At 28.5% G+C, this 17785-nt stretch overlaps 1 protein-coding gene across 2 annotated transcripts in view; it reads right to left on the bottom strand.

Annotated features, from left to right (window-relative positions):
* The window catches only part of LOC107452816 (apoptosis-resistant E3 ubiquitin protein ligase 1), a 70683-nt gene that overhangs the window by 6771 nt on the left and 46127 nt on the right, over nucleotides 1-17785 (bottom strand). For both annotated transcript variants that reach the window (XM_016069401.5, XM_071184964.2), the window contains 11 exons: nucleotides 14595-14764; nucleotides 10973-11141; nucleotides 9499-9626; nucleotides 8603-8680; nucleotides 7798-7939; nucleotides 5939-6060; nucleotides 5777-5852; nucleotides 5557-5666; nucleotides 3762-3947; nucleotides 327-452; nucleotides 12-200 (listed from right to left, as the gene is read on the bottom strand). In XM_016069401.5, coding sequence (XP_015924887.3) covers nucleotides 12-200; nucleotides 327-452; nucleotides 3762-3947; nucleotides 5557-5666; nucleotides 5777-5852; nucleotides 5939-6060; nucleotides 7798-7939; nucleotides 8603-8680; nucleotides 9499-9626; nucleotides 10973-11141; nucleotides 14595-14764 — 1496 coding nt within the window. The remainder of the gene's footprint in view (nucleotides 1-11; nucleotides 201-326; nucleotides 453-3761; nucleotides 3948-5556; nucleotides 5667-5776; nucleotides 5853-5938; nucleotides 6061-7797; nucleotides 7940-8602; nucleotides 8681-9498; nucleotides 9627-10972; nucleotides 11142-14594; nucleotides 14765-17785) is intronic.

Raw genomic sequence — 17785 nt, 5'->3', positions numbered from 1 at the left:
TAAATAAATACCTCCAACTCATTTTCGTCAAAAATGCAGAGGAGATTATCGGGTATAAGTTCTGTCAATCCTTTTAAAAAGTGCTCTATTTCAGACTTCACACTAGTCGTGAGTCTATATTGAGCAAGAGCATTTAAGTACTGCAGCTTGTTTTCTTTAGTAACAGGTATCATGTAACCATTTGGAATGAGGTCAACTTCCTGCAATAAAGTATGAAACTAATTAATTATTATTTTACAAACTTTAATTGTTGATCTTAAGTTCTTATCAGTGATTTAGAAATTATTAACACACTATAAATTAGTTATGGCTTAGAAATGTCTTACTTCAATCAGTTTTCCTGTTGAATCATATAGTTCTTCAACAAAGAATAAGTCCATGCTTTCAATATCATTTTCTAGGATGTATTTTATTTTGTTCACATAAAGGTCTGGATCATCGTGTTCAAAATACTGAAATTTTTTTTTAAAAAGTGAATACATGAAATATAAATGTCTTTTTTTCCAATTAATTATGAGATTTTTATACATAATAACATGGATGCATTTTTATATTTCTGTCAAAATCAATTTGAAATCAAAGGACATAAATTAATTTTAATAGAATTTAATATAACAGGGTGCGTAGCAAAATCTTTCCAGAAAAAGCACCTTTTAAGTACTTCTTAAGCTCTCAAAAAATATTTTTAAGCACTATATACGCTAACAAAACGCAAAATAATTTTAAAAGACTTTGCATGATAAAATAACTAGTTTCAGACAAAGAACTTTTTTCTTGATTATATTAGCCAACATAAAAAGATCGAAAAATTTTCTGGTTCGATTTTAGAGGGTTGAAAATGAACCTGAATTTGAGAATATCTTGCAAAATGCAGCAGAGTTGCACACGAGAGTGCTGGAAACTCACTGAACTCAACTCAATAGACGCACATGCGGACTCGCAAATATTTCATCAAAAATGTAAAGTGATTGGCGCTTGCATTGCGTTACGGACTGATGGTATGCCGAAATGGATTATGGCTTAATGAATTGTGAAAACGTTGAAAAGAACATTGTGAAAACTACGCTTTTGCATAATACATCACAAAAATCGACATGGTAAAGAAAAAAAAATAATTTTTAAAAGTGAATATTAAGCACTTTTTTAAAACCTCCAATCTCACTATTAAGGGGTTTTAAAATGCGAAAATAAGCACTTTTAGAAACGCTACGCACCATGCCTTCAGAATTGGCCGTTCATTTGATCACAGGTGGAGCAAATGAAATAGAAAATAAGCATTTTATTAGCCTTTCTAGCATTTTATTTACTGCACCTATAAATGCCGAGGTTTTGTACCACAGAAAAACATTTCTGTTTAGATTCAATTTTAATTTCCTTCACAAAATGTATGATATTCATCATTGTGTTTATAGCAAGACTTCAAATAAAGCAAGACTTCAAATATAAGGTCAAGCATGATCTGGATAAGCAAATAAGATACTGACTGATAAATTAACTAAATTGATAAAAAAGGCAACTATTAAAAATCCCCTTAGCATTCATTGATTAAAAAATAAATGTTTCAATTTATGCATTATTTTCTGATAGCTTTAAGTCAGTTAATACATTTCAACAACCTGTATAAAGTTCAATTGCCTTTAAAATATTTGCTTAATTTCAATTCTCAAATCAAAATGGATGATTCAATGAATGAGAGTAATCAGGGTGCGTAGCCAGATTTTTCAACAAAAAATAAGTACTTTTCAAGCATCCCAAAAAATATTTTTAATCATTTTCCAAAAAAAAAAAAAAATTATAATCAGGATCTGTGCAGTAATAAAAATGATTTTTTCTATCGCTTAAGTTGTTAATTTATAAACAAAAAATCAATACAATTTGAAAACTTTACATAATCATCATAAAATAACTAGTTTCTGATAAATATTGCAGAAAAAATTGGGAAAATCATGCATTTTTTGTAATGTAGAACGACAATTGACATGACAAAGAAAAAAATCTATTTTTAAAATATAAAAAATTAAGCAATTCTTACAAACCCCGAATAAAAAAAGCACCTTTACGGGCTCTTAAAAAACAAAAATATGCACCTATAAGCACTTTTTAAAAATGCTGCGAAACCTTGGTAATTGTGATAAAATAAATTTTACTAAAAACGTTTAAAAATCGCAATAAGTAAACTTTTATTCAAACTTATATGCGTGTTGGTGTCACATTGGTATACTCTCATCAGTAGGACAAAATGTTGCAATATTTTGTCCTACTGATGATCAGTAGGACAAAAGTAGTTGAGAGAGTATGTTGCAACATTTTGTCCTATTGATGAAGTTCAACCAATGTTACCCCACAAACGCATGTAAGTTTAAAAAATTTTTTACTATTTGTGATTTTCTGAACATTTTCAATCAAATGGCTGATTCTTGTTTGAATAATTGGAGTTGTACTCTAGATCGTCATTATTTAATGGTAATTATAATGTTCATTCAAAATTAATTTCCATTTGTCGTTTAATTACACACTTTATCTCTATGAAAAAAATGAATTGGTATACTTTGATGATAAAAAAAAAATGTAAGAGTCATTAAAAAAAATTTTTTTTGTCTGATGATTTGACTATAAGGATGAGCAAATTGTTTTGTACACGTAAGCACAAAAATCAAATTTTTATAATAAAAATTATAATTTTTTATGAGCTTCAAGGATAAAGCATTTAAATAACATTTCAGTAAATAAGTTTAAAAAAAAAACAATTATGCTTGGTAACAGTGAAACTTTCTGCAGTTTTGAAAAAATAATTAGCAATTCATTCAATTAATCATCGATAAGGAGAGAAATAAGTATGTTATGGAAGCAGAAGATTAGGAGGGAAAAATTACAACTCAAAGATTTTTGTAAGACAAAAGAGTATTGGATGAATTGTTGTTCAATGAGATGTCCTTCAAATGAAATGTCTTAGTAATGATAAATAAAAAAAATGAACCCAACATTTTGAATATTAAAAAGAGGATAGGAAAGCTTAGTCATTTCTCTACATTTTGATATTCATTTGTCTTTTATTAGCTCATTAAGGTTTACTTGATCTTGTTTACTGGTAAATATTTAAACCATAAACTTTTATTTCGGATTTTATGGTGAAATTGCCAGGAAATATATATATCCACCCAGTATGCCTTTTGACAAGTATAGTAATAATAACTACCAAAAACATTTGCAATGTTTATCCAAATGAATCAGACATTCAAATAGTTACATTATTTGGTACAAAAATTTATTTTTACGGACTTATTCAATCACCATTAAATATTTTATTTTTTAAATGAATTGTGTAATAAATTTCAACATAGGGACTTAAAAAAATCTGACATCCAAAACTACTTGAAGTTTTAAAAGTAATTGTCACAAAATTTCTCTTATTGGATTACTAATTTTAGAAAAAGCAAAGCCCGCTAAGATAGAAGAAACTAGCACAAACCCCCCCCCCCCAAAAAAAAAAAATGCAGCAAAGGTGACAGAGCAAAGGCCAACAGAGAAAGGAACACATGTTTCGTTCTCCTTAAATCCTGATTTCAAGAGAAAAGAAGAACAAAGAGCATGGAAAAGAAGACAGCCTATATCTAAATAAGTAATTCATTTAATGATATCGACATTAAGATTACTTTGTACGAAAATTGAGATTTTAATAGATCCAGTAATATAAACTTCTGGAAGCAAATATGCTAATTGATAAAAAGATTTACTATAAAAAACACTTGGTCATAACTTACCTTATAATGAACACTAAGACCAATTAATTGAGCTAGAAATGATCTTGAAAATTTGGCTTTTACAAGTTGTCGATAAGTACTACCAAGAGAAGACTCATATAAACATTTTCCAACTATTTTTCCAGCAAATTCAAAATATTTCAGCTTCAAATTTGGGGGCCTTTTGTAACCAGGGCATGGATGTACCTGAAGATGAAATAAAAGAAAATCAACGATAATAGTTTACTACTTAGCTTGTGTTTTCAAATATTTGAGAATAACACAAAAAATAAACTTTAATTGATATTCACAAAATTGTTAAATGAAAAGTGCATGCTGGATTGGGTTAAATGCAATCCATCTTGCGCATTTCAATATTCATTAAAACTTAACTTTTCAGTATTCGTTAAAATATATCAATCTACCTGGATAAAAAAAGAAAAACTCTTTAGATAGTTTGCTTAAGCATCAGCTATAGCTATATTCATCAGCTATATTCACTTCCCAGATACCCATTGATCAGAGGATGTGTGAGTCAAGCCATTACTGGGGATCGAACCTGAGTTCTTCATAGTGACAGCTTAGTGCTTTAAACACTGAACCATTGTCACTTTTTAATATTTTGAATGTACAAAAATTATAATAATAATAATAATGTCATTCAACAAACTAAATCATGAAATATAATGACTTAATAGAGTTTCCATATAATTTAAGAAATAGAATTCCAGGAAGAATATATTTCCAGGTATTAGAGAAAAATTTCTACAAAACTCCAGACTACATTTACAGGAATTTTTTATGAGAAAAACATGAAGTAAATATATCATGGAAAAATTCCATTGCAATCTGAAATCTATATCTTAATTTTAAAACAATAAATTTGTCATTGTAATGAATGCTTAAATTATTTAGGTTGGATTTTAATGATTGATTACTGTTATTGCTAGTTTTAGGATTGGTCAATTTTTAGGTTTGTTACAGGATTTCTCTCTCTCTATATATATATATTTATTTGCTCAGATTTTTTTTTCATAAAGATCAAATTTTCTGACAATTTCAGGTTGTTTTTTTTATCAGTAGTACTCTTAGTTTAGATATAATCATGCTTATATTAAGACAAAATTCCTCAAACAAAATATAAAATTATTATTTACCCTAGATTCAATAACATGCATGAGAAACACTTGTCTAGTAATCTAGAAAAATACTATCCTTTTCCTTACAAGTTCCTAGTATAGAAATATTAAATAAATAATCCCAAGAAAGTGATGAAAAAATATATGCTTGATTAAAAAATTTATTGGCTAAAAAAAATATGAAGATGGTAATAAAATTCGAACTGCTCCAAGTGCTCTAAAATAGGCACCCACTCTCAAGATTTGCCAGACTTATATGAGAGAATGAGAAAACTAAGTAGATTTGAGACATGAAATTGCCAACGAAAAATGAGAAATAAAGGTGAAAAATAAAACTAGAAAAACGGAGGAATTTAGTTTATTAATATATCATACAACATATTACATTTATTTTCTATTAATTAACCATGATTGTTTTAGTTTTGTTTTTCTTCCCATTTTTCATTGGCAGCTTTAGATTTTATGTTTCATGTCACTTTAATTTTCCCCATTCAAATGTAGCAAATTTAGAAAATGTGCTCATATTTTCTTGCACTTGAAACATGTAAATATTTATTATGATCTTCATATTTTTTTAAGTAAACGATGTTTTTAAACAAGACCATTCATAATTCGCAGTATTTATCAGACAAATGTTTATGAATCCAAGGTTAAAAACAAAAGTACAATAAACTTACCAGGCCTTGTTTATCTGATTTAAAGGAATGAAATAGAGAATTCTCTGGAGAAAATAATGATGTGCACACAAGCTCAAACCATTCTCTTTTAAGTCCTCCCCAATCAACTCCTGTGAAAAATATTTGGAATAGTTCATTTGTAAATCATTAATAAACATTTACGTTACATTATTGAGAATGTACAAATTATTTGAAAATATAAAAATGGCAGCAGGCTTACCCTCTTCATCTATAAAGGTGATTTCAAAATTTTTACACCAATCACTAACACTAAAGCCTTTTGTTTCTTTTAGGGACTGAAAATGAACAAAAAAAAATTTAAAACAATACAATAAAATTTTTTTTTTTGAATAATAATTGGCTAAAAATCATAAAAACTCACTGATTCTAAAATATTCTCCCTTGATATTTTTACAGATACTTTATCATGAAAATGTTTTTGATGATACTTTCTAACTTCGTGATGGAAGAAATCTTGTTTATCTTTGAATGTTTCTGATCCACCTACATAAATAACTATTGATTAATCTCTCTCATATTTTTATCACACAACATTAACACACTCACTACATGAATACATATTTTCCATAATGACTACTCTCAATAGACATCTAGGATCTTTTGATCCTATTATGTAAAAAAAGTAATTTTGCATGAGCAGACTTAAGACAAATTAATTTTATCTTATAACCGTTGTTGAGTAGCAAATCCAATTTTTCGGGTTTACGACTACTAATGTTCAACTCTGTAGCCTTGTAATTTTGAACCAAATCCAGAAGACAAGATAACTCTTGGATCAAATATTGGGAGAAATTTGCCTTCGTGGAGGACTTTTTAATGGAACTACCTTACATTTGTGTTACATGGAGAGGAAAACCACGAAAACCTCCCACGGTTCTTCTACCATCTCTGGGATTTGAACCTGGTTCACCTGATTGAAAGGCAAATGCTCTATCCCCTGAACCATCACGGTTCAAGACTAATTAGTAATCACAAACTTTTATTAGAACAATATACAGGGTTAGAGAGTTTGAGGCTTGACATAGTGTCATGTATTAATAAGTATCAGGTAAAGCCACACTATTTTGCTTCTCTCATAGTTTTATATTGGAGACTTGTGTAGGGAATTAGTTGCTAGGATCTTTACTCACATAACAGCATGTGATAAAAAAGGAGTCTATCTTGATTCAACTTCTACATGGCACCAGAGTACCTTAAAGGTACTTCTTTAATAATCAATACTCCAAAGAAAATGATTGCCAATTAATGTTAAAAATTATATTTGAATCGAAAATTCAATATTTATGAGTCTTTTGAAAGTAAAAAAACATCTGTACTTTAACTAAGACTTAATATAAAAAGACTCACTAGAGGCATTTTATATTACATATGAAGAAAAAGAGGGAAGAGCATTTATGTCCATGAAAGCTGATTTGAAGAAAAAAGGAATTTTTGCAATGAGAGGAAGGGTTTTTAAGTAATTCTCAAAATGTAACAGGTGATCCAACTGTCATTTTTTGTGAAAAAATGGACAGAAACCATACTTTGCCCTTAGTTTTCATATATGTTTAGAATTCTTGTAAACAAATTAAGTTTCACTTGAAATCAGTAAAAGAAAGAAAGATTTTTAACTTTGAGAATTTAAGTGAAATACGCATAAGAGGAATTAAAATAATCTAAAAATTAGTTTATTTCAGAATGAAGCATAATTGCAGTTCTTAACGAAATGCGAACACATTTAAGTATCATTAGATAAATAAAAACTGGTTTTTGTTCATTTTAATGATTATTTTATTTTTCCAGATAATTAAAGGTATGTACTATTTTGGGAAAAAATAAGTGAAGGATAAAAAATTAAGAAAAAAAAATCAGTTATTGAAGGATTGAAAAGAAATCCAAAAACATAAAAATACCTAGAAATGAATTGAAAATTAGATTGGTAGTCACTCTTAATCAATAAGTAAAATGATGGAAAAAAATTTAAAAAAAACTTATCGTGAGAAAAAAAGCCCTTTCAAGAAACGGGAAACTTACGTTTGAAAACTCCCCTCCCCAGTTCTAGTGTGTATCAAGATTAAACATGAATAGAATACTGTTCTTTTTTAAAATAAAAAACTTCTACAAATAAAACAAGTCATTAAAAAATTTATAGTTCAGATTTTTCAAACTAAATAGACTTTGTGAGAATTTAGAATAAATCAACAAAGGTCTATTAGAACTATTACCGATGCCACAACTTACCTATGTTTTTTAGTAAAAACTGAGTGAAAGTTGCCACAATAATATTTCTATCCGGGGATATAAGCTCAACTTCTTGACAACCATCATCAATAATAAGAACTGGATCAGCCTGTATGATATCTTTTCTACTTTGAAATTTGAACTAGATAAAAGAAATATGTTCATAATTTAGTTAAGTAAAGCTATGATTTTAATTGAATGACATATAGAAACTTTTATTCAACAGAATATACCTAATATCACACAATAAATACACGAGAGCCTGAACACAAAAGAAACTTACTTCATTCAAAACTAAGTTTGAAAGATCAATATTTTCACTTGTTTCCTACCTTTAAACAAATCTTTAGGAAAATTTTAAAACTGGTCTTTACTTTTGTAATAATAAAAGACACATTTCAGTAACGATTATTAAAGTTTGATAGTTAAAGTGATGCATTGAATGAATAAAATATGACTATATTATTTTATATACAGAGTTATTAAAGTATTATTGTTTAATAATCATATAATATTATCACCCATTTTAAAAATATTTGCAAGTGATAAAAATCTTAAGGAAAAAAAAAACTAAAATTTATTCACAAAAATTCTATTTAAACTTATTAGTTTCATGGCTTAAAGGCAATATTGAAGCAACAGTTACAAACAATATTGAACATATGACATGTTCTTAAAAGTAGTTTAATGTAGAAAAGTAATAGATTTGACTGAAATATGGTATAAAGAAAAGATTTTCTTTTAAATAATATGCAATTTTAAAAAAATGTCAAAATTTACACATTTACAAAAAAGTTAATAATACCTTTGTAGATGGGCAAAGGCGAAATGTGACTAGATGTTTGGGGAAAAATTTCAACACATATTCCTTCAGTGTTAATTGCTGAAAAAATATTTATATACATAAATTTAATAAACGAGTTAATTCAATATTAAAATAACATGCACACTATAAAAAAAATGAATTACAAAATGTAAAAATAGTATTAAGAAAATAGAAGTAAAACACAAATACATTAAGAATCTAATGTGTTAGTTCTAAATTATTAGCAAAATAGTATAAGTTTGCTAGAAATTTCCCAGGTAATACTAAGATGAATAAGTATAATGCATTTCACATTGATAGATAAACTGTCAATTAAGAAGGTTTGGTTTAATTCCTTGTTAAGTAAGCAGCAACTTCAGTTCGTTTTTTATTACTCTAATGTGGCTTACAGGATAGGATTACAAGGAATTGTAAGTGGATTCCATTTTTGTTTATTATGAGATAAATTACCTTAAAGTCTAATAAGTGTATCATTTTCCTGTATTGTGTGATTTCTGGCTTCCTCAGTATGCCAACAGAAATAAATTGGGAGGAGTACTAGTTTTAAAATGACATGTGTGAATCGGAAAGTAAGTTTTTTCTTACTATGCAGAGTAGAGCTTTGAAATAAGGCGAATATAATAATATGAGACAATGACTATGTGCTTAACTTACTTACTTTAAATGCCCATACATTTATTAAATTTTTTTTTTAAAAATATCTTTTCTTGAAAATTTTATAAAATTTAAAATATTTTATAACTAATAAAATATTCAAATCAAATAATAAATCAAATAAAATACAAATAAATCTAATAAAAAAATTCAATACGAAATTGTTTCTAAATAACAAAGAATTCTTAAGCTTTCTTAATGAGGAAAAGAAAATAGATTACTTTAGGAGATATATAACAGTAGACTTTTTTGGCCTTTTGATTCCTCTCTCCATTCAAAGCAATAAGCTTGACTTCATAACATTTGTTCTTTTTAGATACATTCTTCTGTACAACAGATGACTCATCAGCTGTAAGAAAAAAAGAAAAAAAAACTAAATTGAAACAAAATATCACTGAAGAATTGAAACAAAATATCACTATTCAACTTTAAAATAGCAATTATACTAATTGGCATCATTCAAAAAAATAAATGGAGTTTTCAATACATTACATATTTATTAAAAAACTAAAATAAGCCCTTCAATTAATAAAATAACTGAAACTATATTAGTTAATTTGTTATATATTATCTAAAAAATTCTTCATTAATAAAGCAAATTTTAGTGAATGGAGGGAAAAAAAATTTTAAAATCTGGATCTAAAAACCTATTATGAATTTTCCCACCTTTTTAGAGATAAACATCATACATATTTAATAAAATATTTTTGATTGCAATAAAGGTCACTTTTATGTCACCTAAGCAGGGAAGTAATCAGTTTTTTGCAAGCAAGCCAACTCTAAAAAATATTTTAAGTAATAATATATTAATATAATAATATATTAAATATTAATATATTATTATTTAAATGTTTTATTAAAAATTTTTTAATATTTATATATTTTCTTTTTAGGAAAATGTTTTTGTAAATTAAATGAAGCTTTCTTTAAAATCAGTGTGAGGAAAAATGAAAAGTATCTGATGAATTAATTCTAAGAGGAAAATTTAATTTCATTTGCTACCTATAAATTACAACTAGCAACCTATTACTAACAGCTCAGGTTACGGTAGTGTGAAACTCAGAGAGCATTTAGCAAAATAAAAGTATTAAGAAAATAGGTTCAATAATGTAGTTCTTTTCTCAAAAAAAAAAAAAATAATAATAATAATATCCAAACACATCCAAGCAAAAAAAATATTGTATTAAATTTTATCGAATCAAAAATTTATCCAATCATATCCATTTCTTGAAAACACAAAGTGTTTTTGATTAAAAATATACATGATTTTTAATATTGTTAACTATTTATTAATTGGTAAATTTTTTAATTAAAAACACTTTGTGCTCTCAAGAAATGGATATGATTGGATAAATTATTGATTCTATAAAATTGAATTGTACTCAATAAAATTGTTTTCAATTCAATAAAATTGTATTCTATTTTATAGAATAAACAATTTATCCAATCATATCCATTTCTTGAGAACACAAAGTTTTTAATTAAAAAAATACATGATTTTTTATATTGTTAAGTATTTATTTATTGGTAAATGTTTTATGCAATAAGATTTCAAAATTTTTAAATAATTACAGATTTTTTAATGATTATAAAGGATAAACCAAATATTTTTTAAATATCTCTAGTATTAAAGTAATGAAAATGAATTATAATCACTTAAAGTTCATAGCAAAAAGGAAAATTTTTTAAACTCACAATTAAGTACAATAATATTAAAATCTCCATTTTGAATAGTTTGTCCCTTATAAGAAATTGTAGCTCTATAGCAGCCTTCTTTTGGAAATTTTAAGACTAAGGCTAGGCGAGAAATCAAAGGATAGCATTCCCAACGGAAGGAATCAGCAATAGGGCGACCAGTATTTACCTAAAAAGAAAGGAAACAAAAATAATCAGATAAAGATAGTTAAAAAAATATTATAGCCATTTAATTTTGCTTTATTATGAGCTAAACTGAGATGATTTACTGAAATTCTCCCAATATTTATATTGCATTTTATTTAAAATTTTGTATAGTAAGCACAATAAACATTTCTAAAATTATGCTCGATTTTAAAATTATCATATAATGTAGGCTGAAAAAGAATGAAAATAGAAAATATGATTAATGAGAACAACTAATATTAAGTAGAGTACTTTCTTATAGTTATGTGCATTTTATGCCTTGATTTAAAATTGTTGGGAAAAAAAAAAATTTTCCCATAAAAATAAGATTTAAAGAAAATTTATAAAATGAAAATGTAATTAACATTTAATGAAAATGTGATGAGTGTGGAATTAAATTTATTCAAAAGCTAATAAGCTCAAAAAATGTTCAGGACTTTTAGAAAAAAAAATTCAACAGTGAAATACAGGGTGGTCCCGAATTCATGGTACAAACTTTAATGGTAGGTACAGGACATTGTAACAATGATTTATTGTATAGGAATGTATAGTCGCAAGTGACGCGGTGAGGCGTAAACAGGGGAAATAAAAGAAAAGAGAAATGGAGTGATCGGTTGGTATCATTGCCGATAGAGGGCAGTAGATGTCTAGCCGCCGTTGAAAATGATGCATCGCAGTAGGGAAAAGTGCCATTCACAATTGTGCTGCCGTAGACGATGGGTGACTTTACGTATGCAGAAAAAGCAGACATGCATTACATGTACGGCCGTGCAAATGGTAACGGCAGAGCTGCGTTACGAATGTATCGCGCGGAGTATCCTGATCGACGAATGCCGGATCATTGAATTTTTCAACGGTTACATCGTCAACTTTGTGAAACAGGTGCGTTCGACGTCAACAGACATGACGCTGGTCGATTATGAGCTGTACGTACTCCAAGGCTGGAAGAAAGCATCTTGAACATTGTGGCTGATAGACCCGAGTCAAGCACAAGAACTGTTGAGCGTGTGTTAGGTGTGAGTCATCAAACTGTATGCAGAGTGTTAAACGAAAATCGCTTACACCCCTTCCATTTTCAGAAAGTACAAGCATTGAATTCGGCAGATTATCCTCTTCGCGTGAACTTCTGCCTGTGGGTGATGCAGCAATGTGCGTTGCAGCCGGATTTCGTAGGTGATGTGCTATTTACAGATGAAGCGACATTTTCACGCGAGGGTGTCTTTAATGCGCACAATTCCCATGTGTGGGCAGATAATCCACATGCAACGCGTCCACATGCGTTTCAACAACGTTTCTGTATTAATGTGTGGGCTGGTATTGTGAACGACTTTTTGATTGGCCCATACTTACTACCCACGAGAATCAGTGGCGGAAGCTATCTTATTTTTCTGAAAGAAGTGTTACCACAACTGCTGCATGATGTTCCGATCGCCATTCGCAACCACATGTGGTTTCAGCACGATGGGGGGCCAGCATACTTCAGCATTGATGTACGGAATTACCTGAATGCCACGTTTGGTGCTCGATGGATTGGGCGTGGTGGACCAATCCCTTGGCCACCCCGATCTCCCGATTTATCGAGCCTCGATTACTTTTTATGGGGACATCTCTTGGCCAAGGGACATCTAAAGCATCTTGTTTATGAGACTCCAGTTGACTCAGATGAGGATCTTGTCGCTCGCATATCTGTAGCTGCTGCAGGTGTGCGTGAAATACCAGGCATCTTTGAACGTGTACGCCAATCGCTCCACCGACGCTGTCAAGCATGTATCGCTTCTGGTGGAAGCAATTTTGAACACTTACTGTAAACATGACACTTGTCAACAACGCTTTCAATAAAATCTTTGTTTTTCCTTTCGGCTGTTATTTCTCCTGTTTACGCCTCACCGTGTCACTTGCGACTATACATTGCTATACAATAAATCATTGTTACAATGTCCTGTACCTACCATTAAAGTTTGTACCATGAATTCGGGACCACCCTGTATAATAGTTTTTTCCTATTTAGTCAAACTTTGAAACCATACATTTATTATGAAAATTGTTAAGACAATTAGGACAGTATTTTGATTTTAAAAAAAAGAGTATGAATTCTCTTTGTATTTATTATTATTTTTTTTTGTCGTATGCCTGTTTAGGCAGTGGGGCTGCGATTGTTCCTGTTTTTCAGTGGCGCCATCTATGGCCAGGAATTCGACTTCTACCACGCCATTCACACAACCACAATCCATTCATAGGGCTGGTCACATTCACACACAAAGGAGAAAGGACATAGAACACCCAGAGAGAGAAAGAAACATCCCTGCCTTGCCCGGGATTCGAACCCAGGACCTTTCTGAAGCAAGGACAGTTCCTACACAGGCTAGTCAGCTTTGTATATGCTACTCTGATAATAAAATAAATAAAATTTTACAGACAAATAAATTTTTCATTAACTTTTATGAAATATTTTTTGGGAGAAAGAATAAAGGAAACAGAAAATTTACGTCAATGTTTGATAATATTGTTTACTTGTTGCAGAAGATGAAACGTAAAGTAAGTGTAAGAATATTATAAAATAAAAAGTTATTTCTCTTTTGAATGAATTAGAACATAAAGTAAAGAAGAGTTTGAAAATTTTAAGTAAAGGAATAAAGCAATTTTCAGAAAATATGTGACAAAAATGCCGCCGTTAATGAAGTTTGCATTGATTTCATAAAGACACCAGTTTCTATTCTTACTTATTATGAAACTAAAAAAGTTTTTAATGTAGACAAAACAAGTTTTTTTTATGTTTACCCATAATAAAAAGATCCCAAAAAGCAAATCTGATTATGGTCATAAGTAAAGCAAAGAACAAAATACTTTATATAAATAATCTCACGACACTGAAGCAGTAAAATATTACTCGATTAAAAACTTCATAAAAGAATAGCTTTTTATTTCAAATCACTTTTGTTTCATGTTATTCACAGCTGGCTATCTTGAAAATGGGAGCTTATTTTCGAGCACTTGAACCATGTCGACTATTATTTCCATTTTGCATATTTTTGAAAAAAAGTTTTTAATCAAGTAACAACTAACTTTAAAAGTGCGCACGAAAATAGATGGTTCTGAAAAAAAGGAATTAAATCAATAAATAGACAAAAATCTGATAAATATTTTTATGTGAGTGTCTTTCTGTTTAGAAATTAAGTACACATTATAAAATTTTTAAAAAGTATGCACCCTCATTATTTTCACTAAAAATATTAAAAATACTACGATTTCAGATAACCAACATTTTTGATATCAATGCATTATAAAAAGGTATTACTCTAATGCATTGCATATAGACATCTTAAAAAAAAAAACAAAAAAAAACGAGGTAACTAATAAATAAATTTGTAACAATCAAAATGAGAGAGTTTTAAACAAACTAAACAGAGACCTAAAAAGAATAACAACAAAAACTCACTTCAATGATATCAACACTATACTCATTAGCTGGATCACAGTCATTATTTATTGTGCATAGGTTGCCATATTTATCTCTTGGTTCTATAAAGAGTTGAGTAGGTACATCTTCACTCCCCACTACTGTAGAACAATGTTGAACAAAACTGGTTTTAATAGGATCTGGTGGGCCTGCAAAAACAATCGTTTTTTTTATTGCAAATTTGCATTTTTTGAAAAGATGAATAACAGGGTGAGTAGTCAAATTTTTTCAACCAAAAATAAGCACCTTTTAAATACGTTTTAAGCACTCAAAAAATATTTTAAAGCACTTTTAATATTATAATTAGGAAATGCACACTAATAATTTTTTTCCTTTATATTGTTGAAAGTTCTTCATATGCAAAATGCCAAATAGTTTCAAAAAGTGACATGATCATGATAAAATAACTAGTTTCTGACAAAGAATTTTTTTCGTGATAATATTAGCCATCATAAAAACAATTTCCCAATTTTAAATACATTCAATATTGAGTAAATTATTCAATTTTTTAAATTTATAATTCCTCTTTTTCAGCAGGACTGCCCCTTATAGGCCTTGGCTGCCTCAACCACGCGTAGCCTCCAACACCTCCTATCCATGGCGACTTTTTTTCCAGTAGTTAATTACTTTACCCAATTACGTAAAAAATTTTATTCAAAATTAAAAATAATAAAAGATTATCTCGCTTGCAAAATGCAGCAGGGCTGCTCATGAGAATGCACGAATCCTTCCTACCAAATCCAACTCAGTATTCGAACCAACAAGTATTTCATAAAATTATTGGCGCTTTCATATGCTACAAACTGATGTTATGCCGAAATGGATTGCGGTTGAGTGAATTATGAAAACGTTAAATAGAACAATGTGAAAACCACACTTTTTGACTAATTAGAAGCAAAAATTGATATGGTAAAGGAAAAAATCTCATTTTGGAAAAGGGAAAATTAAGCACTTTTTAAACACACCCACTGAAAAAAAGCACCTTTAAGGACTTTTAAAAAACGAAAGTCGAAAATAAGCACCTTTAAGCACTTTTTAAAAACGCTACGCACCCTGAATAAAATATAATTGTGAGTAAAAATGAAATGAAATTTATATTAATAGCAGAAATTTATGACATAAAAACCATATTATTTATTACTTAGAAACAAAATGTGAACGAGAGTTATACAATTTTTCTAATAATTTTAGAAACATATAGGCAATTTTTTATGTAACTCTATAGTACTTCTATTTAAAAAATTTGAGTTAAGACACAAAATCGAAACAAAAGGATAAAACAAATAATTATTAAATGGTGTAAAATAAAATATATTTTTATCATAATAAAATAGTATTGAGTTTTTAATATGAATAGTTATTAGACATTAGAGAGTTTTTCATGTAAACTCAGTGTAACTTTTCAATGATAAAATAAAAAAATAATTTCATAATATGATTATTCTTTGCAAAACTTTTAGAACATAATCACAAACACATGAGCTAAGAAATAAGATACATAAATTAAAGACACATATCAAAAAACTTTAGTTTAGAGTTTCATCCAAAAAGTGGTTATAAATTTCGCAGTTTTAAATTAAGATATAATTTACATGTTCTTAAAATGGACAGATTTAAATTTTAAATTTTCTGAAATTTCAAACACCTATATACAATGTGCTAAAAAGTGGACACCGTGAATAACTTTTGATCTAATGATCAGATTATCATGAAACAGAACTCAATTTCAATGGTTTGAAAGCCTGGCCTTAAATATGCTAATTAATCAGTGTAGACAACATATCAAGGTACAAAAAACAAATTTTCTCTGAATAAATATATCTTTTTTCTGATGGATTTTTGATCCTCAATATATGTTCTATAGTTTAGTCAAGACAGCGTTTTAAATGTTAGTTCTCTTAATGCTAATTTTACTTTTTGTATATTTCTCTATGTCCCGAGAACTTTTTAAGCAAATTGAATGATTTTTTTAGCACATTTATAAGATTTATTTATTCAAAGATAATTAAATCAAAAAATGATTTTTCATAATTATTATTATTATTTTTAATAATAAAATAGTTAAAATTAAAGTAAACAACTTTTAAAAGTTTAATAATTCAGAGACTATTTCCCTTAGAAAAGCAGGCATACAAACAGCAGTGAGAGATGCAGGCATACAAACACGAAAAACCATTTTCCAAAAGTCAGTGCAATAATTAGCATTGGTTAATGATATAGATACTGTATGATGTCACAGAACTAAAGATTTGATCAAAGCTTTCAAACCCTTGATACTGCAAATAAAAATCTTGGCTCATTTGCCAAAGAAGAAAAGACTAAATTCATGGCAGTAACAAGCAAAACACAAGATTCATCACCACTGAAAACAAAAGAGTATGCCTTTGAAAAAGTAGTTCAGTTTAAATACTAGGGAGCAATGTAAACAATAATAATGATATTAAAGCAGAAATTAGCAACAGAATAAATATGACTAATCGATGCTATTTTAAATTACGAAGACAGTTCAAATCAAAATACTTATGTAGGGAAACAAAAATACAACCATACAAGACCTTTAGTTTTAAAAGGAAGTAAGTGCTGGACAAAGAATAAATCAGAAAAAAATTATTAGATAATTAGGAAATAGATAAAGATATCCCAATGAAAGATTTTATGCTGCAATAAATGAGAAAAATGCATGGAAAATAAGCTAAAACTTGGAAATTTACAACAAATTCATGGAATCAAACATAGTAAAGTTTATTAAAATTTGACAGATGAGATGGCTTTGACTATTCACAATGGTAAAAATACTTTGACTTTTCACAAGCAAGAAAAAAAAGAGAGGTGGGTTACATACAAGAAGCTTAGATAATGTGGAAAATTATCTGACCAATATGGGAGTTGTGGCATCTGACAGATCAAGATGGATAAGGCTGTTTGAGATAGCCATAGCTGGCTATTGGCTATAGTGTTTGTAGAAAAAGGGACTTATATTTTGTATTTTAACGTTTAAAATTATATACTTTTAAAATGATGTAAACATTTGTATACCAAAAAATTCAAAAATTTTCAACTATGTATTATTAAATAAAATACTAATAAATAATTATTAGAAAATTACATTTACATGGAATTCTCTTTGAATTAAAGCATTTATAAGAGTGTAAAAATGTGTTTAATTCTCT

Source organism: Parasteatoda tepidariorum, chromosome 5 (genome assembly GCF_982258835.1).
Source record: "Parasteatoda tepidariorum strain Cologne lab strain chromosome 5, Ptep-v5.0, whole genome shotgun sequence".
Taxonomy (NCBI): Eukaryota; Metazoa; Arthropoda; class Arachnida; order Araneae; family Theridiidae; genus Parasteatoda; species Parasteatoda tepidariorum.
This window is presented reverse-complemented; position numbering and strand designations above follow the sequence as displayed.